This window comes from Schistocerca nitens, chromosome 9 (genome assembly GCF_023898315.1).
Source record: "Schistocerca nitens isolate TAMUIC-IGC-003100 chromosome 9, iqSchNite1.1, whole genome shotgun sequence".
In the NCBI taxonomy this organism is placed as follows: Eukaryota; Metazoa; Arthropoda; class Insecta; order Orthoptera; family Acrididae; genus Schistocerca; species Schistocerca nitens.
Window position 1 is genome coordinate 374274033 of NC_064622.1, and position 24308 is coordinate 374298340.

General features: G+C 45.1%; 1 protein-coding gene across 1 annotated transcript in view; it reads left to right on the plus strand.

Annotated features, from left to right (window-relative positions):
* The window catches only part of LOC126204245 (poly [ADP-ribose] polymerase tankyrase-2-like), a 41198-nt gene extending 21672 nt beyond the window's left edge, over positions 1-19526 (plus strand). Inside the window, exons 2-3 of the mRNA XM_049938639.1 lie at positions 6103-6681; positions 19034-19526. Coding sequence (XP_049794596.1) covers positions 6103-6681; positions 19034-19526 — 1072 coding nt within the window. The remainder of the gene's footprint in view (positions 1-6102; positions 6682-19033) is intronic.
* The last annotated feature ends 4782 nt before the right edge of the window (positions 19527-24308 follow it).

Sequence of the window (24308 nt, forward strand, 5' to 3'; positions counted from 1 at the left end):
TCGTTGTCAACACTAACGGTATCTGCCGTTTTTGAGTCCTAGTGAGACACAGAACTGTTTGCGAAATCATTGTAAATTCAAGGATGTTATGCCGAGCTGCTGGTGGAGAAAAATTCGGTAGCTGACGTCTCTTTGTGTGCAGTCAACAACGATATGTGTGGGGCTCGATTCCCAGTCAGCACTGAACTCTTTGTCATATTATTTCTAGTTCAAACATGCTCACATGTCGCTGCTGGTGTAACAAACCCATTTGTAACGTTCGTTTTCGCTAGAATATAACAGCGATAGGTGCCAGGTTGGAGTCCTGGGAAAGAAAAAATTAATGTTTCGTCTCGTCCTTTCAGTTAAAACATTTAGCTACTGCCGAGAAAATCCGATATGTAACAGTTGACTGTGCTTCGACGACAATCCAGTTAGGTTCTGGGTTCGAATCCCTGTCCAACACAAAGCTTTACCTCACGGCATTTCATGTAAGTTACTTGTGAAGAAGCAATATTTAACATCTCTCGTAGTTCGTTAACAAGGACAATAGGTGCTGGGTAGGAATTCGCGTCCGTTAACAATGTTTACGTTATGTAATTTAAAGGTGATATTTGCTAACTGATACTGTCTAAAATCGAGGTATATCACTCTCTGTAAGCCTAGTCAGGAATGACTGTTAGTTTCCGTCAGTCACGAAGTATTTGTTTAGTCTGCATGACCTGGGATTGAATCCATATGCGGAACGAGACAGTTCGTCGTGTCATTTGAAGTTCATACATATTCTCAACTAGCTGCTCGTGAATAACTTAAATTTTTAATATCATTTTGCGTTAAATAAAAAGTACGGTATGTTATTATGAAGAGAAAATCATGAATACGACGAACTTACTACGTGAATTACTTATCTGACGTAATAATGAGAATGGTAACTTTTCATGTATGTCATTTATTGCAATAAATGTGAGCTTACAAGCCTGAAGAACCGTCTTATCTGTGATAAGATGTTCCCTGATATTTGTAGTACCTTGGTATTACTTTACATCTTGAGTTATTGCGATACAGAGCAGTGTTTTCTAGTGGTGACTTGTTGGAACCATTTTCAATAGCCAAACGACTGTACCGAGGGGCGCTTAGAGGACCTGCTAGACAGTTGCGCTATGTGGGATACATTCGAATGAAGCGAAATGCAGTTCAGGTCGTTCGGATACTTTTGAGCATGACTGTACGTTGTGTTTGATAACTGTAAGCCCTTGCTATAAACACTTGTAAAGCAATAAAATTATCCCTATCTTCCATTGCTCACTTATAATTAATTGCGGTATCACTCACCATTCTTTTGTAGCGCTCGACTTACACCTTCTAGGGACCTCTTCTTTCGCCATACTAAATGTATTTCGGATCGATTGCCGAGGCAGCCCGACAATCTTAGTTAGTTGTCTGACTTCTCTCTGTTCTCACTGGAGAGGAAACTTCGTCCACCATATGTGAAAAGGTCCTACTGAGTAGTGGTAGACAAAGACCTAGTACATCTGATCTTCATGACAAAAGTACGCAACGGAAAATATATGATCACGTACGACCACACGATGACGAATGATTCTATTGTGATTCATCATACATATCTTAATTTAGTGCATCTTTCGGATGGTTCTACATTGTGGATGTCTTTCAGAGCCCGCAGCTTCGTGGTCGTGCGGTAGCGTTCTCGCTTCCCGCGCCCGGGTTCCCGGGTTCGATTCCCGGCGGGGTCAGGGATTTTCTCTGCCTCGTGATGGCTGGGTGTTGTGTGATGTCCTTAGGTTAGTTAGGTTCAAGTAGTTCTAAGTTCTAGGGGACTGATGACCATAGATGTTAAGTCCCATAGTGCTCAGAGCCATTTGAACTATTTGTTTTTCAGAGGGTGACTCGAACTGAAGATTGATTCCCATAGAAATCAGAAATTTCAGGAGGAGGAGATTAGTGTTTAACGTCCCGTCGACAACGAGGTCGTTATAGACGGAGCACAAGCTTGGACTAGGGAAGGCTGGTTCAAATGGCTCTGAGCACTATGGGACTTAGCATTTGAGGTCATCAGTCCCCTAGAACTTACTACTTAAACCTAACTAACCTAAGGACATCACACACATCCATGCCCGAGGCGCGGTTCCTGATTGAAGCGCCTAGAACCGCTCGGCCACACCGGCCGGCGGACTAGGGAAGGATGGAGAAGGAAGTCGGCCGTGCCCATTCAAAGGAACCATCTCGGCATTTACCTGAAGCAATTTAATGAATCACGGAAATTCTAAATCAGGATGGTCGGACGCGGGTTTGAACCTTCGCTCACCCTAGTGAGAATCCGGTATGCTAGTCACGGCGCGACCTCGCTAGGTACAAAATTTCCGGGATATGTAAGAATGCATGCTCTCTAGGCTATTTCCATTAATAAATCATTCTCGGGTTTCAAGCGAAGTCAGATGGTTAACTGCCCACGAGCTTACGGCAGACATCTTCTCTGCCTTTGTCAAATGTTGACTGTCGTTGAATGCCGTGCTTACATAGCCGCGCTGTCGCTAGGGACGTCACAGGTGCTCTATCCTGCACCATGTATGGTAATGTATTGGTGGCGCGGCCGCTAGGTCCAATTCAACTTCCCAGTATTTTATCAATAAAATACTTCGTATTTTATTAGTAAAATTTCAGTTCAATATAAAAGGACGATTTTAGCATGTTTTGTATTTTATTAATAAAGTTTCAGTTCAATATTAATAGAATTTCCGTTTCACATAAATGAACGATTTAACATTAGGTTTAAATTTAGGTTACTATTGTTCCTTATACATATGAAAGTACGTTGGTTAAATTAATGAAATTAATCAGCAAGAACACCTGTAAATACGGCGTGCCATAGGACGCCATTAGCGCTAGGGAGAAGGAAGTTCCAATTTTAAGATAACCATAAAGAATTTATATTCTACTAACATCTGTTAAAAAATGAAAGTATGACAATGCATGTGAGGGTTCATCCAACTCAAATAGTGTCACTAGGTCAGGTTGGAGGTTACGAATGGCTAAAGTAAACAGAACCAAATTGGGGTAGCAGAGATCGTTAAACAAAAAAATTGTTTACAAGAATTCGATATTATTGATATGGATATTCAGTATGCTCTTAGACTGGAATCCTCTCTGGTAAGAGCGATTATTGATCGTAAAACACGGTTTTGTCATCACTTGATGTGCAGTACTATAAAAAGGATGGCCGAGATTCTATCAAACGTTCTGATTGGAGAAAGAAAATTAACAGTCCGCATTTGAGTTATAATGGTGAAACTTACTGAAGGCAATGTTGTTGTTTGTTGTGGTCTTCAGCGTTCCCCAATGTGAAGAAATGGCTGGCAGGAAAAAGATTTTATTCAAATGAGGGGGTGATTGCAGCAGCTAATAGCTATTTTGCAGATTTGGACAATTCCTATAAGTCTAAAAGGAGACTACGTCTAAAAATAAAAACTGTTTACCCCAAACACGTAAGTAGTTTTTATTTTGCACGGACTTTTCAGACGCCCATCGTATTATAAAAGTGTAACACCTCATTTTGAACTACTGGGTAGATTTCAACGAAACTTTGTATATGCGTTACTTACTGTCTGGAAAGAACAACTGTGAGGGTGAGTACCACAAACCTCTCAAAGGGTTAGATGTGGGGGTAAAAAAGAAGCGTAGCTCATGACGTGCAAAAAGCCTGACTGTATTCGTCCATTCAGTGAGAATGAGAGGATATAGTGACTTGGAACCAACTTTACACATAATTTCAAATCTTTACGAGACTATCTCATCGCCACTTCATTTTCGTTGCTCATGCACTAAAACTGCTGCATCAGGCATGATCTTTTAATTTATTACTTCTTTACAACTGACTCTACTTGCAACACATTTTGCACACAGTATTCAGATATATGACTGAATGTACTTGCAAAAATATAGCATTGAACGACATTCAAGAGCTATTACGTATTAAACACTGAGATGCGTGAAAACTGCCGGATCATGCATGACATTTTTATTTAGTACTTATTTCCTAATGACTCTACTCGCAAAAAAATTCTTAGCCAGTATCCACATATATTACTGTATGTACCTGCGAAATTACGTCAGTGTACGACATATAGTTCAGGAGATGAGACGTCATAATCATTTATCTGCGTAAAAAAGAAACTTATGTCGAAATTCGCAAGAGACAGAGGTGAAATATGTGCACAAATACGTGTAAAATATTATAAATATATGCGACGTATATAAAACTTGTAGAAAAACCCTGAGGGAACAAAAAGACTGGAAGACGAAGAATGAAGTGCTGTGAATAAAAAGGGGTGAGGCACAGATGTAGTCTTTCACTCCTACTGTTCAATCTGTAGATCGAAAAAGCAATGACGGAAATAAAAGAAAGGTTCCAGAATGGGATTAAAATTCAAGGTGAACGATATCAATGATAGGATTCGCTGAAGACATTGCTATCCTCAGTGAAACTGAAGAAAAATTACAGGATCTGTTGAATAGAATGAACAGTCTGATGAGTATAGAACATGGATTGGGAGCAGATCGAACAGATAGGAAAGCAATGAGAAGGAGCATAAATGAGAACAGCCAGAAACTTAACATCAAAATTGGGGATCACAAAATAGACGAAGCTAAGGAATTCTGTTACCTAGGCAGCAAAATAACCCATGACGGATGGAGCAAGGACGACATGAAAAGCAAACTAGCGCTGGCAAAAAGAGCATTCCTTACTAACAGAAGTTTAACAGTATCAAACATAGGCCTTAATTTGACGAAGATATTTCTGAGGATATACGTTTTTAGGACAGCATGTATGGTCATGAAACATGGACTGTGGGAAAATCGGAACAGAAGAGTATCGTTGCATTTGAGATGTGGTGCTGCCAAAGAATGTTGAAAATTAAGTGGTCTGATAAGGTAAGGAATAGGAGGTTCTCCGCAGAATCGGGAGCAAAGAAATAATAGAAAACACAGATAAGAAGAAGGCAAAGGATGACAGAACACGTGTTAAGAAAATGGTTCAAATGGCTCTGAGCACTATGGGACTTAACATCTGAGGTCATCAGTCCCCTAGACTTAAAACCACTTAAACCTAACTAACCTAAGGACATCACACACATCCGTGCCCGAGGTAGGAGATTGGAATACATCCAGAAAATAAACGAGAACTTAGGGTGCAAGAGTTATTCGGAAACCAAAAGGTTAGCGCAGGAGAGAAATTCGTGGCGGGCCGTATCAAACAAGTCAAAAGACAGATGACTCGAAAAAAAAAGAAAAAAATGACACGTGTGTATATGGGCAAAGTCACAGGTAAGAAACTCCTCCTAAATCCTTGCATCGATTTGAACCAAACTTGGCATAAATATTAGTTACTGCCTGGAAATAAATATTTTGGGCTAAGAACCTCAGAGAGATAGCGATACATCCAGCAGATAAATGAGGCCGTAAGTTGCAAGGGCTAGCCTGAGATGAAGAGGTTGGTACAGGAGAGGAATTCGTGGTGGGCCGCATCAAACCAGTCAGAATACTGATGACACACAAAAACTGCTATTGGAATGAAATGGTAAGGCAGAAAGAGAAATGGAGGGAGGAGATGAACAGGCAGTGACGAGGAGGGGGGAGATGGACACAGATAGATGGAGGAAGAGATAAAGAGAGGAGGAAGGAGATGGACAAAGAAGGGGTGGAGGAAATGGACAGAGACAGGGAAGAGAAGAAGATGAACAGACAGGAAAAAGGAGAGAAAATGGACAAAAGAGAGGGGGAAGAGGAGGTGAAAAGAGAGAGGTGGAGGAGGAGATGGAGGAGAGGAAGAGGAGATTGGAGATGGATTTAGAGGGGAGAAGGTGATAGAGGAGTGGAGGAGGAGATAGAGGGGGAGGAGCAGATGGACAGAGGGGCAGGAGAAGATCGACAGAGACTGGGGGCTGAGAAGGTAGACAGAGAGAGGACGATATGGGCACAGAAAGGGAAAAGATGGACTCATAAAGACTGGAATTAATGCGGTAACGCCGGGTCCTTAGCTAGTATTTTAATGACGTTTCCGGCCTTGATAGCTTAGATTTTACAATAACAGAAGGATTTTTGCAGTGCTGCGACGAGACGGCTTCAGGACGGCAGAGGCACGCTGGCGGCCGACCTGTCCGCACTGCTGGAGTCCGCAGACTTCTCTGACGTCTACCTGGTGGTGGGCGGCTCTCGCCTTCCAGCCCACAGCGCGCTGTTGCGCTCCCGCAGCCCAGTCTTCTCCAGCATGCTCGAGGACGCTTCCGACAGCTGCCTCCACATACACGACGTAGAGGAGGGCACGCTTCGGAGGCTGCTGCTCTTCCTGTACACTGACCGACGGCCCCCGCCGGAGGCTCTCTCCGATAGCATGCTGATTGCGGCCCACGTGTTCGGCCTGCCCGTCCTCAAGAAGCACGCCGAGCTCGAGTCCGTCAAGAGGCTCGGCGTGGAGAACGCGGCCGCCAGCGCCGTGCTGGCCGCGACCCACGGCTGCCCCCTGCTGGAGACCGTGGCCGTCGACTTCATCAGGCGGCACATCACCGAAGTCATGGCCACGGACGGCTGGAAGGCTGCACTGCGCAACAACACGGAAACCGCTGTGCGGATATGCAGTCTCGTGGCCTCAGCAGGAGCACCAGCTGGCACAGCGACTTCTGGCAGGTTCGAATTCTGTGCATCTGTTGTGTTTTTCCTACATTTATTATTTTATAATCCAGCACATTATAACTGTGTGCAGATACGAAGCGGGTGATGGGACGGTGCGCATTACCATGTTGCAGTGTATCACATGAAGCCCCAGGCAATAGAATCATTTTGCCGCGCCTTTCTAAGGTGTACGCTTTAGAGTGCGCGTAGAACACTAACAATTGCAAAAAAGTCTTTAATAGCCACTTTTTTCTTTGTTTAATGACAAGAATAGGTAAGTTAGATCATCAGATCTATCTAGGAAATGTGAAAAAACTTATCAGTGATACCATTATAAGTTACAACAGTGTATTCTTGCTAAAAATACACTGCCGAAAAATATGCAACACCCTGAATGGTTTGTCAGTGGCACCAGGATGTAATACGTGCATACCGATTGGCTGCAGTGTTAGTGATTCATTTGCGTTGTGTTGTTTTTTTTTTTGGGGGGGGGGGGGAGACCAAACAGCGAGGTCATCGGTCTCATCGGATTAGGGAAGGACGGGAAAGGAAGTCGGCCATGTCCTTTCAAAGGAACCATCCTACCATTTGCCTGGAGCGATTTACGGAAATCACGGAAAACCTAAATCAGGATGGCCGGACATGGGATTGAACCGTCATCCTCCCAAATGCGAGTCCAGTGTACCAACCACTGCGCCACCTCGCTCGGTGGTGATTCATTTGTCACGGTCATTAGCGATCAGATGGCGTTCAGGAATCCTGTCTGTGCTCTCACTGTTTTGACACTCTAGGTGGTAACTGGTCAAGTTTATAGGTGAACCGTGTCCGCAACATTCATTCTGGAGCATAGTCGTACCCCACAGACAAGTGCATATTTTGTTGAACAGTTTCAACCATTTGAAAGGGGTCACACTGAGGGCCAGCAGGAAGCTTGATGGACGTACCGATGGACTGCTGTGCATGTTGGGCTTAGTGCACCGGTGTGCGTCGCTGCTTTCAGCAGTGGTGTGCATAACATTCACACACCCGTCGACCAGGTTCTGGACGCCTGCGTAGTACAGGCCCCAGTGGAGAATCGTACAAATATACCGCTGTCCGACCATCGAACAGACTCCCGAATGGACGACATAGTAATAAGCATTCCTGGCGTAGAGAAACAACTAAAAAAGTTGAAAAGAAATAAGTCGCCTGGCTTGCACGAAGAGTACTCGACGGCATTGACCCGTTACTTATGTTAAACTGGAAGCTACAAACGACGGAGAGGCTCCGTCCCCGCCGCAGCCGCTGTGGTCCGCAACCCCACGACGACTACTGCAGTCCACTTCACCCCTCCACCGCCCCACACCAAACCCAGGGTTATTGTGCGGTTCGGCCCCAGATGGACTCCTCCCCCCCCCCTCCCCCCAGGGAACGTCTCACACACCAGACAAGTGTAACCCCTATGTTTGCATGGTAGAGTAATGGTGGTGTACTCGTACTTGGAGAACTTGTTTGCGCAGCAATCGCCGACAAAGTGTAGGTGAGGCGGAAAAAGGGGAACCAGCCCGCTTTTGCCGAGGCAGATGGAAAAACGCCTAAAAACCATCCACAGACTGACCGGCTCAATGGACCTCGACACAAATCCGCCGGGCGGATTCGTGCTGGGGACCAGGGGCTCCTTCCCGGCCGGAAAGCCATGCGTTAGACCGCACCGCCAACCGGGTGGGCTAACCCCTTACTTAGCTTGCAGTTATTGCGAAACTCTCTCCCAGCGCAAAGCCGCAAGCACAGGTGACTCTTGTACCTAAGACGGGTCAAACAATGACCCCACAAAATTACATACCAATACCCTTAACATCAGTTTGTTGCAGAATTCTTGAACCTATTCTCAGTTCGAATATAGTAAATTTCCTCGAAACCGAGGAACCTATATTCACGAATCAGTACGGTTTTAGAAAGCATGGTTCCTGTGAAACTCAGTTTGCCCTTTCCTCAGATGACCTGCTGCGAACTATGGATGGAGGATCACAGGTAGGTAACAAATTTCTAGATTTCCGAAAAGCTTCTGAGACGGCGCCCCGCTGCAGACTCTTAACGAAGGTATGAGCGTATTGAATAAGTTCCCAGACATATGGCTGGTTTGTTCTTAAGTAATTGGACAGTATGTTGTTGACGGCGAGAGCTCGTCAGAGACAAGGGTATCGTCAAGAGAGCGCCAGGGAAGTGTGATAGGATCGCTATAATTTTCTATATACAGAAATGATCTGGCGGACCTCCGCCCCCAGCAGCTGAGTGGTCAGCGCGACAGAATTTCAATCCTAAGGACCCGGGTTCGATTCCTGGCTGGCTCGGAGATTTTTCTCCTCTCAGGGACTGGGTGTTGTGTTGTCCTTACCATCATCATTTCATCCCCATCGACGCGCAATTCGCCGAAGTGTCGTCAAATCGAATGACTTGCACCCGGCCAACAGTCTACCCGACGGGAGGCCCTAGTCACACGACATTTACTATTATATCTGGTGGACAAGGTGGGTGGTTGTTTTCTGACAATGCTGTGGTGTACGAAAAGGTGTCGAAGTTGAGTGACCATAAGAAGATACAATATGTCTTACAAAAAATTTCTGTTTGGTGAGATGAATGGTAACTAGCAATCTAGAAAAATGCAAGTCCATTCTGATGAGCAGGAAAAACATACTCGTAATGTTCGGATACAACATTAATAGTGTCCTGCTTGACATGGTCACGTCGTTTAAATATCTGGGCGTAACGTTACAAAGCGATAAGGAATTGAACGAGCGTCCGAAGATTGTGGAAGGATGGGCGAATGGTTGACTTCGGTTTATTGCGAGAATTTTAGACAAGCGTGGTACATATGTAAAGGAGACCGCATATAGGACGCTAGTGCGACCTATGCTTGAGTTCTGCTCGAGTGCTTTGGATCCGCACCGGATTTGATAGATGGAAGACTTCTAAGCATTTCAGAAGATTCATGCTAGATTTATTACCGGTATATTCGAATATCAGGCTAGTAATTCGGAGATGCTTCGGAAACTCAAATGGGAATTCCTGGAGGGAAGGCGACGTTCTTTTCGAGGCACACTGTTGAAAATATTTAGAGAACCCGCATTTCGAGCTGACTGTAGAACGGTTCTACTGCCGCCAACGCGTAGGAACCACGAATATAAGATACGAGAACTTATTGCTCATACGGAAGCATATAGACAGTGGTTTTTTCCTCGCTCTGTTTACGAGTGGAACAGGAAAGGAAGTGACTAGTAGTTTTCAAATGGCTCTGAGTACTATGGGACTCAACATCTGAGGTCATCAGTCCCCTAGAACTTAGAACTACTTGAACCTAACTAACCTAAGGACACCACACACATCCATGCCCGATGCAGGATTCGAACCTGCGACCATAGCAGTCACGCGGTTCCGGACTGAAGCGCCTAGAACCGCACGGCCACCGCGGCCGGCACTAGTAGTTTTACAGAGTTTTCTCCGCTGCATACTGTAAGTGGCATGCGGAACACGTATGTAGATGCACATGTGTACGTAGATGCATCATGTGAGTACTGATAGCCGACTCAGCATCATCCACGGACGGAATCCGGACACAAGTTGTACCAAATGTTCCATCAGGGACCGTTGGGAACCGTCTTCTTGCAGCAGCTCAAAATGGTTCAGATGGCTCTGAGCACTATGGGACTTAACATTTGAGGTCATCAGTCCCCTAGAACTTAGAACTACTTAAACCTAACCAACCTAAGGACATCATACACATGCATGCCCTAGGCAGGATTCGAACCTGCGACCGTAGCGATCGCGCGGTTCCAGACTGTAGCGCCTAGAACCGCTCGGCCACAAAGGCCGGCTCTTGCAGCAGCACTAAGAGCAACAGTCACTGCTACCTCACCTGCGAGCTCATAGTCTCACTATCGATAGCTCTGACTTTGGTCATCTTTCGTGGCACTAGTGTTCAGTGTGTGTGTTATCTTTCCTGCTTCAGTCCGAGAACCGAGGTTTTAAATTTGTATGTACGCTCCCTGTCCGTTGCAATTTGCCTTGAAAATGGTGGCGTGTTTCCCCCGCCGAAATATCGGCGGTTGCTGAAAGTGTTACCTGGCTGAATTCCCGGAAGTTATTTGAAACTAAGATGACGTATGCATTTGAGCAGGCTAACAATGAGACAACGACACCACAAAGCATGGCTACTTAGGTGTCATGAGAGAGTCGGCTGCAAAGCGTAATGGCGCTCTGTTGTCGTCAGTGATGCCAATATTTTACGCCTGTATGCAAGTCATGGACATACACGTATGAGTATATGGCATAGACCTGGTAAGCTGCCTATTCCGGAGTGCATTCGTCCACAACACGTGTCATCCCAGGTCTCATGGTGCACGGGCCATCAGTTACAACCCGCGGTCACTTTTTTTTTTGATTGTGCAGGTTAAAGTAACCAGTGCCCCCTACATTTCACAGGCTGTTATCCCCGTGGTACTGCCATCTCTTCAACAGGAATCTATCAAAAAGCGAAAAAAGTGGTCCAACTAAAACATTTCTTTACGTACTATATGAATACGTAATAAAAAATTGGGGTTCCTATTTAAAAATACGCAGTTGATATCTGTTTGACCTATGGAAGCGCCATCTAGCGGGCCAACCATAGCGCCATCTGGTTTCCCCCTTCAAGCTAGACGAGTTTCGTTCTTTGTAGTTTTTTCGTTTGATGCTTATTTAGTGAGATGTTTGGCCCAGTCACTATCAATGGAGCACCCTGTATACGGACAGTACGCTCACTGATACTACACTCACCGCGGGTGTGTCTGAGTAGCAGTCATTCCTCGCAAGTGACGCTGCTATCTCCTGGATGGGTTTGTATCGATAGTATGTCGGTGATCATGTTCTGGCTGATCAATGTATACATAGTATCTACATCCACATCTACATACATACTCCGCAATCCACCATACGGTGCGCCCACAACTAGCATCTTCTCTCCCTGTTCCACTCCCAAACAGAACGAGGGAAAAATGACTGCCTATATGCCTCTGTACGAGCCCTAATTTCTCTTATCTTAGCTTTGTGGTCTTTCCGGGAAGTGTAAGTTGGCGGCAGTAAAATTGTACTGCAGTCAGCCTCAAATGCTGGTTCTCTAAATTTCCTCAGTAGCGATTCACGAAAAGAACGCCTCCTTTCCTCTAGAGATTCCCACCCGAGTTCCTGAAGCATTTCCGTAACACTCGCATGATGATCAAACCTACCAGTAACAAATCTAGCGCCGGCCGGAGTGGCTGTGCGGTTCTGGGCGCTACAGTTTCGAATTCTGCCTTGGGCATGGATGTGTGTGATGTTGTTAGGTTGTTGTTGTGGTCTTCAGTCCTGAGACTGGTTTGATGCAGCTCTCCATGCTACTCTATCCTGTGCAAGCTTCTTCATCTCCCAGTACCTACTGCAACCCACATCCTTCTGAATCTGCTTAGTGTATTGATCTCTTGGTCTCCCTCTACGATTTTTACCCTCCACGCTGCCCTCCAATGCTAAATTTGTGATCCCTTGATGCCTCAAAACATGTCCTACCAACCGATCCCTTCTTCTAGTCAAGTTGTGCCACAAACTTCTCTTCTCCCCAATCCTATTCAATACCTCCTCATTAGTTACGTGATCTACCCACCTTATCTTCAGCATTCTTCTGTAGCACCACATTTCGAAAGCTTCTATTCTCTTCTTGTCCAAACTAGTTATCGTCCATGTCTCACTTCCATACATGGCTACACTCCATACAAATACTTTCAGAAACGACTTCCTGACACCTAAATCTATACTCGATGTTAACAAATTTCTCTTCTTCAGAAACGATTTCCTTGCCATTGCCAGTCTACATTTTATATCCTCTCTACTTCGACCATCATCGGTTATTTTACTCCCTAAATAGCAAAACTCCTTTACTACTTTAAGTGTCTCATTTCCTAATCTAATTCCCTCAGCATCACCCGACTTAATTTGACTACATTCCATTATCCTTGTTTTGCTTTTGTTGATGTTCATCTTATATCCTCCTTTCAAGACACTGTCCATTCCGTTCAACTGCTCTTCCAAGTCCTTTGCTGTCTCTGACAGAATTACAATGTCATCGGCGAACCTCAAAGTTTTTACTTCTTCTCCATGGATTTTAATACCTACTCCGAATTTTTCTTTTGTTTCCTTTACTGCTTGCTCAATATACAGATTGAATAACATCGGGGAGAGGCTACAACCCTGTCTCACTCCTTTCCCAACCACTGCTTCCCTTTCATGCCCCTCGACTCTTATAACTGCCATCTGCTTTCTGTACAAATTGTAAATAGCCTTTCGCTCCCTGTATTTTACCCCTGCCACCTTCAGAATTTGAAAGAGAGTATTCCAGTCAACATTGTCAAAAGCTTTCTCTAAGTCTACAAATGCTAGAAACGTAGGTTTGCCTTTTCTTAATCTTTCTTCCAAGATAAGTCGTAAGGTCAGTATTGCCTCACGTGTTCCAACATTTCTACGGAATCCAAACTGATCTTCCCCGAGGTCGGCTTCTACCAGTTTTTCCATTCGTCTGTAAAGAATTCGCGTTAGTATTTTGCAGCTGTGACTTATTAAACTGATAGTTCGGTAATTTTCACATCTGTCAACACCTGCTTTCTTTGGGATTGGAATTATTATATTCTTCTTGAAGTCTGAGGGTATTTCGCCTGTCTCATACATCGTGCTCACCAGATGGTACAGTTTTGTCATGACTGGCTCTCCCGAGGCCATCAGTAGTTCTAGTGGAATGTTGTCTACTCCCGGGGCCTTGTTTCGACTCAGGTCTTTCAGTGCTCTGTCAAACTCTTCACGCAGTATCTTATCTCCCATTTCGTCTTCATCTACATCCTCTTCCATTTCCATAATATTGTCCTCAAGTACATCTCCCTTGTATAAACCCTCTATATACTCCTTCCACCTTTCTGCCTTCCCTTCTTTGCTTAGAACTGGGTTTCCATCTGAGCTCTTGATATTCATACAAGTGGTTCTCTTCTCTCCAAAGGTCTCTTTAATTTTCCTATAGGCAGTATCTATCTTACCCCTAGTGAGACAAGCCTCTACATCCTTACATTTGTCCTCTAGCCATCCCTGCTTAGCCATTTTGCACTTCCTGTCGATTTTATTTTTGAGACGTTTGTATTCCTTTTTGCCTGCTTCATTTACTACATTTTTATATTTTCTCCTTTCATCAATTAAATTCAATATTTCTTCTGTTACCCAAGGATTTCTATTAGCCCTCGTATTTTTACCTACTTGATCGTCTGCTGCCTTCACTACTTCATCCCTCAGAGCTACCCATTCTTCTTCTACTGTATTTCTTTCCCCCATTCCTGTCAATTGTTCCCTTATGCTCTCCCTGAAACTCTCTGCAACCTCTGGTTCTTTCAGTTTATCCAGGTCCCATCTCCTTAAATTCCCACCTTTTTGCAGTTTCTTCAGTTTCAATCTGCAGTTCATAACCAATAGATTGTGGTCAGAATCCACATCTGCCCCAGGAAATGTCTTACAATTTAAAACCTGGTTCCTAAATCTCTGTCTTACCATTATATAATCTATCTGAAACCTGTCAGTATCTCCTGGCTTCTTCCATGTATACAGCCTCCTTTCATGATTCTTGAACCAAGTGTTAGCTATGATTAAGTTATGCTCTGTGCAAAATTCTACAAGGCGGCTTCCTCTTTCATTCCTTCCCCCCAATCCATATTCACCTACTATGTTTCCTTCTCTCCCTTTTCCTACTGACGAATTCCAGTCACCCATGACTATTAAATTTTCGTCTCCCTTCACTACCTGAATAATTTCTTTTATCTCGTCATACATTTCATCTATTTCTTCATCATCTGCAGAGCTAGTTGGCATATAAACTTGTACTGCTGTAGTAGGCATGGGCTTTGTGTCTATCTTGGCCACAATAATGCGTTCACTATGCTGTTTGTAGTAGCTAACCCGCACTCCTATTTTTTTATTCATTATTAAACCTACTCCTGCATTACCCCTATTTGATTTTGTATTTATAACCCTGTAATCACCTGACCAAAAGTCTTGTTCCTCCTGCCACCGAACTTCACTAATTCCCACTATATCTAACTTTAACCTATCCATTTCCCTTTTCAAATTTTCTAACCTACCTGCCCGATTAAGTGATCTGACATTCCACGCTCCGATCCGTAGAACGCCAGTTTTCTTTCTCCTGATAACGACGTCCTCTTGAGTAGTCCCCGCCCGGAGATCCGAATGGGGGACTATTTTACCTCCGGAATATTTTACCCAAGAGGACGCCATCATCATTTAATCATACAGTAGAGCTGCATGTCCTCGGGAAAAATTACGGCTGTAGTTTCCCCTTGCTTTCAGCCGTTCGCAGTACCAGCACAGCAAGGCCGTTTTGGTTAATGTTACAGGGCCAGATCAGTCAATCATCCAGACTGTTGCCCCTGCAACTACTGAAAAGGCTGCTGCCCCTCTTCAGGAACCACATGTTTGTCTGGCCTCTCAACAGATACCCCTCCGTTGTGGTTGCACCTACGGTACGGCCATCTGTATCGCTGAGGCACGCAAGCCTCCCCACCAACGGCAAGGTCCATGGTTCATGGGGGGGGGTTGTTAGGTTAGTTAGGTTTAATTAGTTCTAAGTTCTAGGCGACTGATGACCTCAGAAGTTAAGCCGCATAGTGCTCAGAGCTATTTGAACCAACAAATCTAGCAGCCCGCCTCTGAGTTGCTTCTATGTCCTCCCTCAATCCGACCTGATAGGGATCCCAAACGCTCGAGCAGTACTCAAGATTAGGTCGTATTAGTGTTTTATAAGCGGTCTCCTTTACAGATGAACCACATCTTCCCAAAATTCTACCAATGAACCGAAGACGACTATCCGCCTTCCCCACAACTGCCATTACATGATTGTCCCAGTTCATATTGCTCTGCAATGTTACGCCCAAATATTTAATCGACATAGCTGCGTCAAGCGCTACACTACTAATGGAGTATTCAAACATTACAGGATTCTTTTTCCTATTCATCTGCATTAATTTACATTTATCTATATTTAGAGTTAGCTACCATTCTTTACACCAATCACAAATCCTGTCCAAGTCATCTTGTATCCTCCTACAGTCACTCAACGACGACACCTTCCCCTACAGCACAGCATCATCATCAAACAGCCGCACATTGCCATCCACCCTATCCAAAAGATCATTTATGTAGATAGAAAACAACAATGGACCTACTACACTTCCCTGGGGCACTCCAGATGATACCCTCACCTCCGATGAACACTCACCACCGAGGACAATGTACTGGGTTCTATTACTTAAGAAGTCTTCGAGCCACTCACATACTTGGGAACCAATCCCATATGCTCATACCTTAGTTAGGAGTTTGCAGTGGGGCACCGAGTCAAACGCTTTGCGGAAGTCAAGGAATATGGCATCCATCTGATACCCTTCATCCATGGTTCGCAAGATATCATGTGAAAAAAGGGCGAGTTGCGTTTCACAGGAGCGATGCTTTCTAAAGCCGTGCTGATGCATGGACAGAAACTTCTCTGTCTCAAGGAAATTCATTATATTCGAACTGAGAATATGTTCGAGAATCCTGCAACAAACCGATGTTAAGGATATTGGTCTGTAATTTTGAGGATCCGTCCTTCTACCCTTCTTATATACAGGCATCACCTGCGCTTTTTTCCAGTCGCTCGGGACTTTACGTTGGGCAAGAGATTCGCGATAAATGCAAGCTAGGTAAGGAGCCAATGCAGTAGAGTACTGTCTGTAAAACCGAATTGGTATCCTATCCGGACCTGGCGATTTATTTATTTTCAACCCATTCAGCTGCTTCACAACCCCAGGGATGTCTATCACTATGTCCTCCATACGGGAATCTGTACGAGACTCAAACGTCGGTATGTTTGTACGATCCTCCAGCGTGAAAGATTTCTCAAATGCTAAATTTAAAATTTCATCTTTAGTTTTGCTGTCTTCCGTTGCCAGGCCAGACTGATCAGTGAGTGACTGGATGGAAGCCTTCGATCCGCTTACCGATTTTACGTAAGACCAGAATTTCCTTGGGTTTTCAGCAAGATCTTTTGCTAAGGTATGACGGTGGTAGTGGTTGAATGCTTCGCGCATTGCTCTTTTTACAGCAGCACGAATCTCTACTAACTTTTGTCTGTCCTCATTCTCCCGATCTTTCTTGTACCGCGAGTTCAACTGTCATTGCTTCCTGAGCATTCTCCGAATTGCGCTGTTAAACCATGGTGGGTCTTTTCCGTCCGTAACCCACTTTTTTGGCACATACTTGTCCAATTCGTGATTTACAATGTGTTTTAAATTTGCACATAATTCTTCCTCGTCCATCGTACCGGAAGTAAATGAAGTCGATTCATTTACTAAGTGGGATGCTAACAACTACTTATCTGCTCTTTCTAGTAAGAATACTCTCCTAGCCATCTTGACCGACGTTTTAACTTTCGTAACCATAGTCGTAATGACAACATCATGATCACTAATCCCTGTCTCAACACTGACACCGTCGATGAGGTCTGGTCTGTTCGTGGCTACCAGAACTAAAATATTTCCATTACGTGTTGGCTGTCGATTCAGCTGCTCAAGACAGTTTTTGGATAATGTGTTCAAAAGTAATTCACATGACGGCTTGTCTGTACCATCTGTAATGAATCCATAGACATCCCAGTCTATACTAGGTAGGTTGAAGTCGCCTCCGACTAATATAGTATAATCCGGGTACTTTTGCGATACAGAGTGTAGACTCCCTTTGAATGATTCTAGAACTGTCAAAAAATGGCTCTGAGCACTATGGGACTCAACTGCTGTGGTTATCAGTCCCCTAGAACTTAGAACTACTTAAACCTAACTAACCTAAGGACATCACACACATCCATGCCCGAGGCAGGATTCGAACCTGCGACCGTAGCAGTCGCACGGTTCCGGACTGCGCGCCTAGAACCGCGAGGCCACCGCGGCCGGCTCTAGAACTGTCACGTTGGAACCTGGTGGCCGGGAGTAACACCCAACAATTAACTTTATTTCTCCTAGCCCTCTTAAACGTGTCCAGATAACTTCACAATCACACTCAACTTCGAGCTCAGTAGACACAATATTTGTCAACTACAATGAAGACACCACCTCCTACGGTGTCTAATCTCTCTTTCCGATACACGTTCCAACCCTCACTAAATATTTCAGAACTTCCTATCTCAGGGTTCAGCCAGATCTCAGTTCCGAGAATAATTTGCGCGCCACACGCTTCCTGGAGGGCAGTAAATTCAATAACTTTATTCCGAATACTCTGAAAATTTACTGCTAATATCTTGATAGCTGAAGTGTCTTTACACTGAGCGCGTCCTGATTTCCCTGCCTGCACGTCGACTGGTGAGTGTTCATCAGGACACCTCGCACTACTGCCTAGCCTAAAAAAAAAACCATGTGCACGCCACAAGTCCTCTGCTACCTGAGTAGCCGCTTCCTTTGTGTAGTGCACCCCTGACCTATCTAGGGGCGTCCTACAATTCCCCACCCAATAGCGCAAGTTTAGAAATCTGCAGCCAAGACCGTCACAGAGTCGACGAAGCCTCTGGTTGAGACCCTCCACTCGGCTCCAAACCAAAGGACTCCGATCCACTCTGGCAACGATACTGCAAATAGAAAGCTCTGCTTGTACCCTGCGTGTGAGGCCAGCGGTCTTCACCAAATCCGACAGCCGCCTGTACGAACTGAGGATCGCCTCAGAACCCAAGCGACAGGCATCATTGGTGCCGACTTGAGCAACTACACTCGATAGCCACAGGCAAGGCCGCCATCTTGGATGAGGCCGCCATCTTGGATGAGGCCCCCCCGGCAGACAAACCGAGTGCACATTGGAATTCCTTCCAGCCCTGTATACTATTTCCCTAAGGAGCTCCATCACCTACCTAATGTTGGAGCTCCCAATAACCAGCAAGCCTTTGCCCCCGTGTGCCTGCTCGGGCCCTGCTGAAGGAGCGGTCACCTGCCCACTGACAGGATGAATGGGCGAGGCCAGCCGGACAGCCTCCACATTGACCCTCCACCTCGAGTGACGCGAACACGTTGCAGTCAGCCACTCACCCTGAGGGCAGGGCGGCCCCAACGCGCCGGTTACACTAAAAGGTGCCACGGCGGCTGAGTCAGCGGACGCAGCAAGTGATACCTGGGGTGTTTCAAGCAACACGCCAGACCCTCCGCCATCGCTGAACCTGAACAAATGTTCCCTATCGACACATTTGTATCTTAACGCTCATTTCATACCGGTACACCTGGTACATAGTATCATCAACAGTGGAAAATCTGTCATTTTGCAGGACAGTGTCGGAAGAGAGAGTCGGTGCCAACTTGACAGAGAGACTGCACGAGGCGGCGGGCCTGGACGACGTCGGGGAGCTGCGGACACTGCTAGCTGCGGGGGTGGCAGTGGACGCCCGCGACAGGTGGGGGCGGACGGCGCTGCACTGCGCGGCTGAGGGCGACGGCGAGAAGGCGGCGCGGTGGCTGCTGCACGCGGGGGGCGACGCGACGGCGCGCAGCCAGACGCAGCGCACGCCGCTGCATGGCGCCGCGGCGCGGGCCGGCGCGCAGCTGGCGCAGCTGCTGCTGGCCGCGGGCGCGGAGGTGAACGCGTGCGACCAGCTGCTGATGACGCCGCTGCACTGGGCAGTGGCCAACCCCAGCGCAGAGGTGGCGCGCCTGCTGCTGGCCGCGGGGGCCGACCGCCACGCCAGGGACTGCTGGGGCCACACGCCCCTCGACCTGGCTGCCGCCTGCGACCGGCAGGCGCTCGTCGACGTCCTCAAATGATCCGGCGGTAGAAACCTCCTTGTGAACACCACGCGAATTCCACGAGGGTGCTGTACACGCAAGAAGTGGCCCGTTTACAGCCAGAGAATAAACTGCGACGTTGCCGGTTCGCTCTCTGCCTTTCTTGCTGGCTATAGTCCATTTTACATGAGCGGCTTTCTTGTGAACGCCGTGATGACTTTCTTGAACTGGGTTCCGTTTATGCCACAATAATAAAAGGAATGTCCACTACAGTACAGGATATCTACAGGGTGAAAAGTATTTAAACCGACAAACTCTGGGAGGTTGTAGGGAAAACCAAAACAAATATTTTTCCCTAATGTTATTTTTTCCTATGATGAGTATTTAAACGAGCAGAGGAAGATTTCTCTGGCAGCAAATCAATTAAACCAACAAACACTTTTCCATTTTTTTTATGACCAAGAGATAACGGAGTAACACAACCCAGTTTCAGTTACAGTAGATTTTCAAAAATGCCTCCATTGACACATAAACAAAGGTTACACCGTCGGATCATGTTCTGTCTGACACGGGCAAAAACCCCAGGAGTATCCCGATTTGTTCCTCTTGCTGCTACTATTCGGGAAACCACATCCTCTTCTGATGCAACAGGAGTTGCGTAAACAAGGTTGCGCATCTCTCCCCGCACAAAAAAGTCCAGAGGGGACATATCTGGGGATCGAGCAGGCCATGGTACAGGACCACCTCCGCCAATCCACTTTTCTGGGAACCGTCGGTCCAGGAATCGACGCACACGACGACTGAAATGTGCCGACGCTCCGTCATGTTGCAACCACATGCGTTGTCTTGCAGGGAGCGGGACGTTTTCCAGCAATTCTGACAATGGCGAGAAAATTGTTATAGTGCCTGCCATTTAATGGCCTATGTAGCAGATACGGCCCAGTTAAACAGTCCCCAACAACACCGACCCACACATTAACGAAGAACCGCACTTGATGAGCGCTAGTAACTGTGGCATGTGGGTTATCCTCACTCCAAACATGCGAATTGTGCATGTTGAAGACTCCATCACGACCGAACGTTGCTTCATCGGTAAACAACACAGAGGATGGAAATGTAGGATGCATTTCACAGTGTCCCAGGTACCACTGTGCTCTGGGTGGATAATCAACTGGTTCCAGGTTGTGGACACGCTGTAAGTGAAACGCATGTAACAACTGCTCTCGAAGGACTGTTCTTACATTCGTCTGATTCGTCCACATGTTACGTGCAATTGCACGAGTGCTGATTGAAGGATCCCGCTCCACGTGCTGCAAGACAGCTTCCTCAAATTGCAACGTTCTTACCGTGCGACGGCTTCCCTGTCCAGGTAATCTGCAAAATGACCCGGTCTCACGCAGACGTTGGTACACAGCAGCAAAGGTCGCATCATGCGCGATATGGTGATTAGGATATTGTTGTTGACAAACCCGCTGTGCAGCTCGCCCGTTGTGGTGCGCTACGTAGTACGCACCGAGCATGTCAGTGTACTCACTCCAGGTGTATCGCTCCATTAGTAAACAGAGACAATGCACTACTACATTGGTGGACAGCAGTTGCCTACAACTGAAGAGCGTAATACGCCCTCTAACAACTGAAGATCGTAATACGGCCTCTAACAACTGAAGAGCGTAATACGTCCTCCACCGGTTTAGATACTCCTCATAGGAAAAAATGATATTAGGGAAAAATATTTGTTTTGATGTCCCCTACAACCTCCCAGAGTTTGTCGGTTTAAATACTTTTCACCCTGTATATACAATAATGTGAAACGCAGTATATCGACAAATGCAGTCAAATGGTGTCGTATTTGATGTCAGTAGTACAGTGCACGGCAAGGCATCAATGATTCACGTGCTATATGGTGGACCTCGGTATAAAGGCAATTCGGTCTGTTCAGTGTTATTGTGTACGTACGTGCCTTTACTGCAAATAGGAAACAGACGCTATTAGTGACAGTGTGTGTTGTGTACATAAATAACGATTGTGAAAATGCCAGGCGGAAAGTAGTTATCGTGTGATGAAAAAGCCAAAATCGATAGTACAAGAAGTTGAACTGTTCAAGTACAGTGTTTGATAATTTCGGTATATTCGGCGCACGATATGGACAGAACGGAAAATATGGGCAAAGTAAAAAATTATTTGAGTAATAGAAAAAGTTAACTTTTGCGAAAAGCAAGGGCCAAGAACCGTTATTTGTCTCAATTTTGTTGCTGATTTACAGTTGCCAATAATTGCCACACGTGTACGACAAATTCTGTCACATAATAAACATCTCTAAGTAACGACTTGCAGAAACCCGCTCTAACAGCCAAACACAAACAGCCTGGATTGGAGTTTACTAAAAAACGTATCAGATTACCTTCCATTCGGAAAGTGGGTGCACTCAGCGACTGTTATGTGAATTATGATTTATAGAGTGTAGCAATCAGTCTAAAAAAGGACGAGTAATTTCTGCACTCTATAACTGATAAAAAACATATGTAATGGACTTCAGAATGGAATAGAGTGATCATTAGTGATAAGAAGAAGATTAATTAAGATAAATATTGTTGGCGTGATCTGAGAACAGAATAGAAGGTAAGAATGAGTAGCAATTTTGATGGCGCAGGTGTAATCATTCGGGCATCGTGCTGCGCTAAAGTGACGCATTGTTTGGGTGGAGGCTAGAATGAAGTCTAACAAGTACAATGAGATAAATAATTAGAGTAAATGAGGACCTAGGGAACGAAAATCTAGTGTTTCTACAATATAATGCATCTGTGTACGTTTCTGCTACAATCAAAAAGTAGTCAGAAGATAAAGATATCGATGTCTTCCTCTGGCCAGCACGTAGCCTACATTTAAACTCCGTGGAAAACCTTTGGAGAATACTTGCAAAGCGTGTTTATCGCAGTGGAAGACACTCTGAGGCCGTATGTGAGCTAAAGTGAGAGGATTACAATATCACTACAAGTACTACAAACCCTAACAAAATCAATGGGGAAGAGAATTTTTGACGTAATTACGAAGAACGGAGGTTGGACAAACTACTAATAACGCAATAACATAACATGACAGGAAGTGCCTTTATACCAATTTCCTTCCAAGAAATGCTGACGCCTTATTTTGTAACTCGTGTTATGAAATTAACTATGTAATCTCATCATGACTGTTTGTCTTACGTATATATTCTACTTTCGTAGTAAATTCGATACATGTATGCTTCAGCCATAGTACTATTACTTCCGTGGAACCTTGCTTTCATACTAATCTCAATCACAGTATTGTCATTCATAGCTGCCTCACTGTGCGTCTCACAAACTGTTTCTCGTCGATGCTACTAAACTTTGACACATAATGAACACAGAGGTCATTACTTGCCACTCGTCCTTCACACTGAACAAAATGTAATATAAAGTGAATAAATAGATAAAGAGACAAGATGAGTTCAGTTACATAGTTGCTAAAAGAGATATATTTGGAGTCGTTATCTGAAACATACCATTCATGGTAGTCACGTATCTGAACTTTACCTCTCCGGCATTCTGTTATCTGATCTTATCTTTGCCTTCTGTCCCTCCACCACATCTCACCGTATCAGCAGTGCACCTCCGTGACTGTAACAATATCAATTCGAGCGAGCGCAGGCATTTAGCTGCAGGGGAACAGCAACCGTTCTAAATTAAAATTGTAGAACTGCCGCAAGTCACATCCAACTTTTACTTTTTTTTTATATACATGTTTCTTCAGGAACTGCGTGGCCGAGGGACACTAGTTACAAATATCTGGCTATGTATAGTGCCGACATCATACGAGTGCATGAAATTATGTATGGAGGCGGTGCTTTACACAGCCCGATATTTGTAACGAATGGCCCTCGGCCACGTAATATCTGAAGATACTCGCGTGTTCGATTGAAACATGTAAAAAAAAAAGAAAAAGTTACATGCAACTTGTGGCAGCTCTACAATTTTAATAACAGTTTCGTAAGGCAATGGGTCGTATGCAGCCTGTAAAATATGTGCTTCAGTTGGCAACAAAAATAACGAGTCAGTCCTTTCACTGAATAGGAAAAATTTTCAGCAGTCACAGTCAAGCGAAATGCAGAGCTGTAACAAAAACTCGAGTGTTCCAGAATGAATTTCCACTTTTCAGCAGAGTGTGCGCTGATTTGAAACTTCGAGGCAGATTAAAACTGTGTGCCCCACCAAGACTCGAACTCGGAATCTTTGCCTTTCTTGGTTAAGTGCTCTACCAACTCAGTTTTTTATGTATAATGAAAAAAGTCACCCAGCCACGATTTCTTTTAAATAAGGAAGTATCACAACGAATGTCACGGGAAGGGGGGGGGGGGGCGAAGTGAATGGGGGTCGCAAGCCAAGATCTGACCATTACACTGCCATCACCCATGGCGATCCTTGTGTCAAGTTAGGAAATGTATTGATGTGTCCGAAAATGGGCGTCATTAATTAATTTATTTTTTAATTTTATTACTTTTTAAATTTTGTGCTACTTCTTTATTTATTTCAATTTTTATTTTTTGTCCCAGCTGTGCTAAATAAGGGTAGGGTTCCCTGTTGGTTCAAGGAACGTAAACATTGGTGCATGAGAAGAAACAGAAACAAAAAACGAGAAATAAAGGAGAAAACAAAGAAAGGAAGACGGGCACGTCTCCCGCTCACTGACTGGTTCGGGGGTTGTTTTGTGGGAAGAGACCAAACTGCGACGTCATCGGTCTCGTCGGATCACGGAAGGACGGGGAAGGAAGCTGGCCGTGCACTTTCAGAGGAACCATCCCGG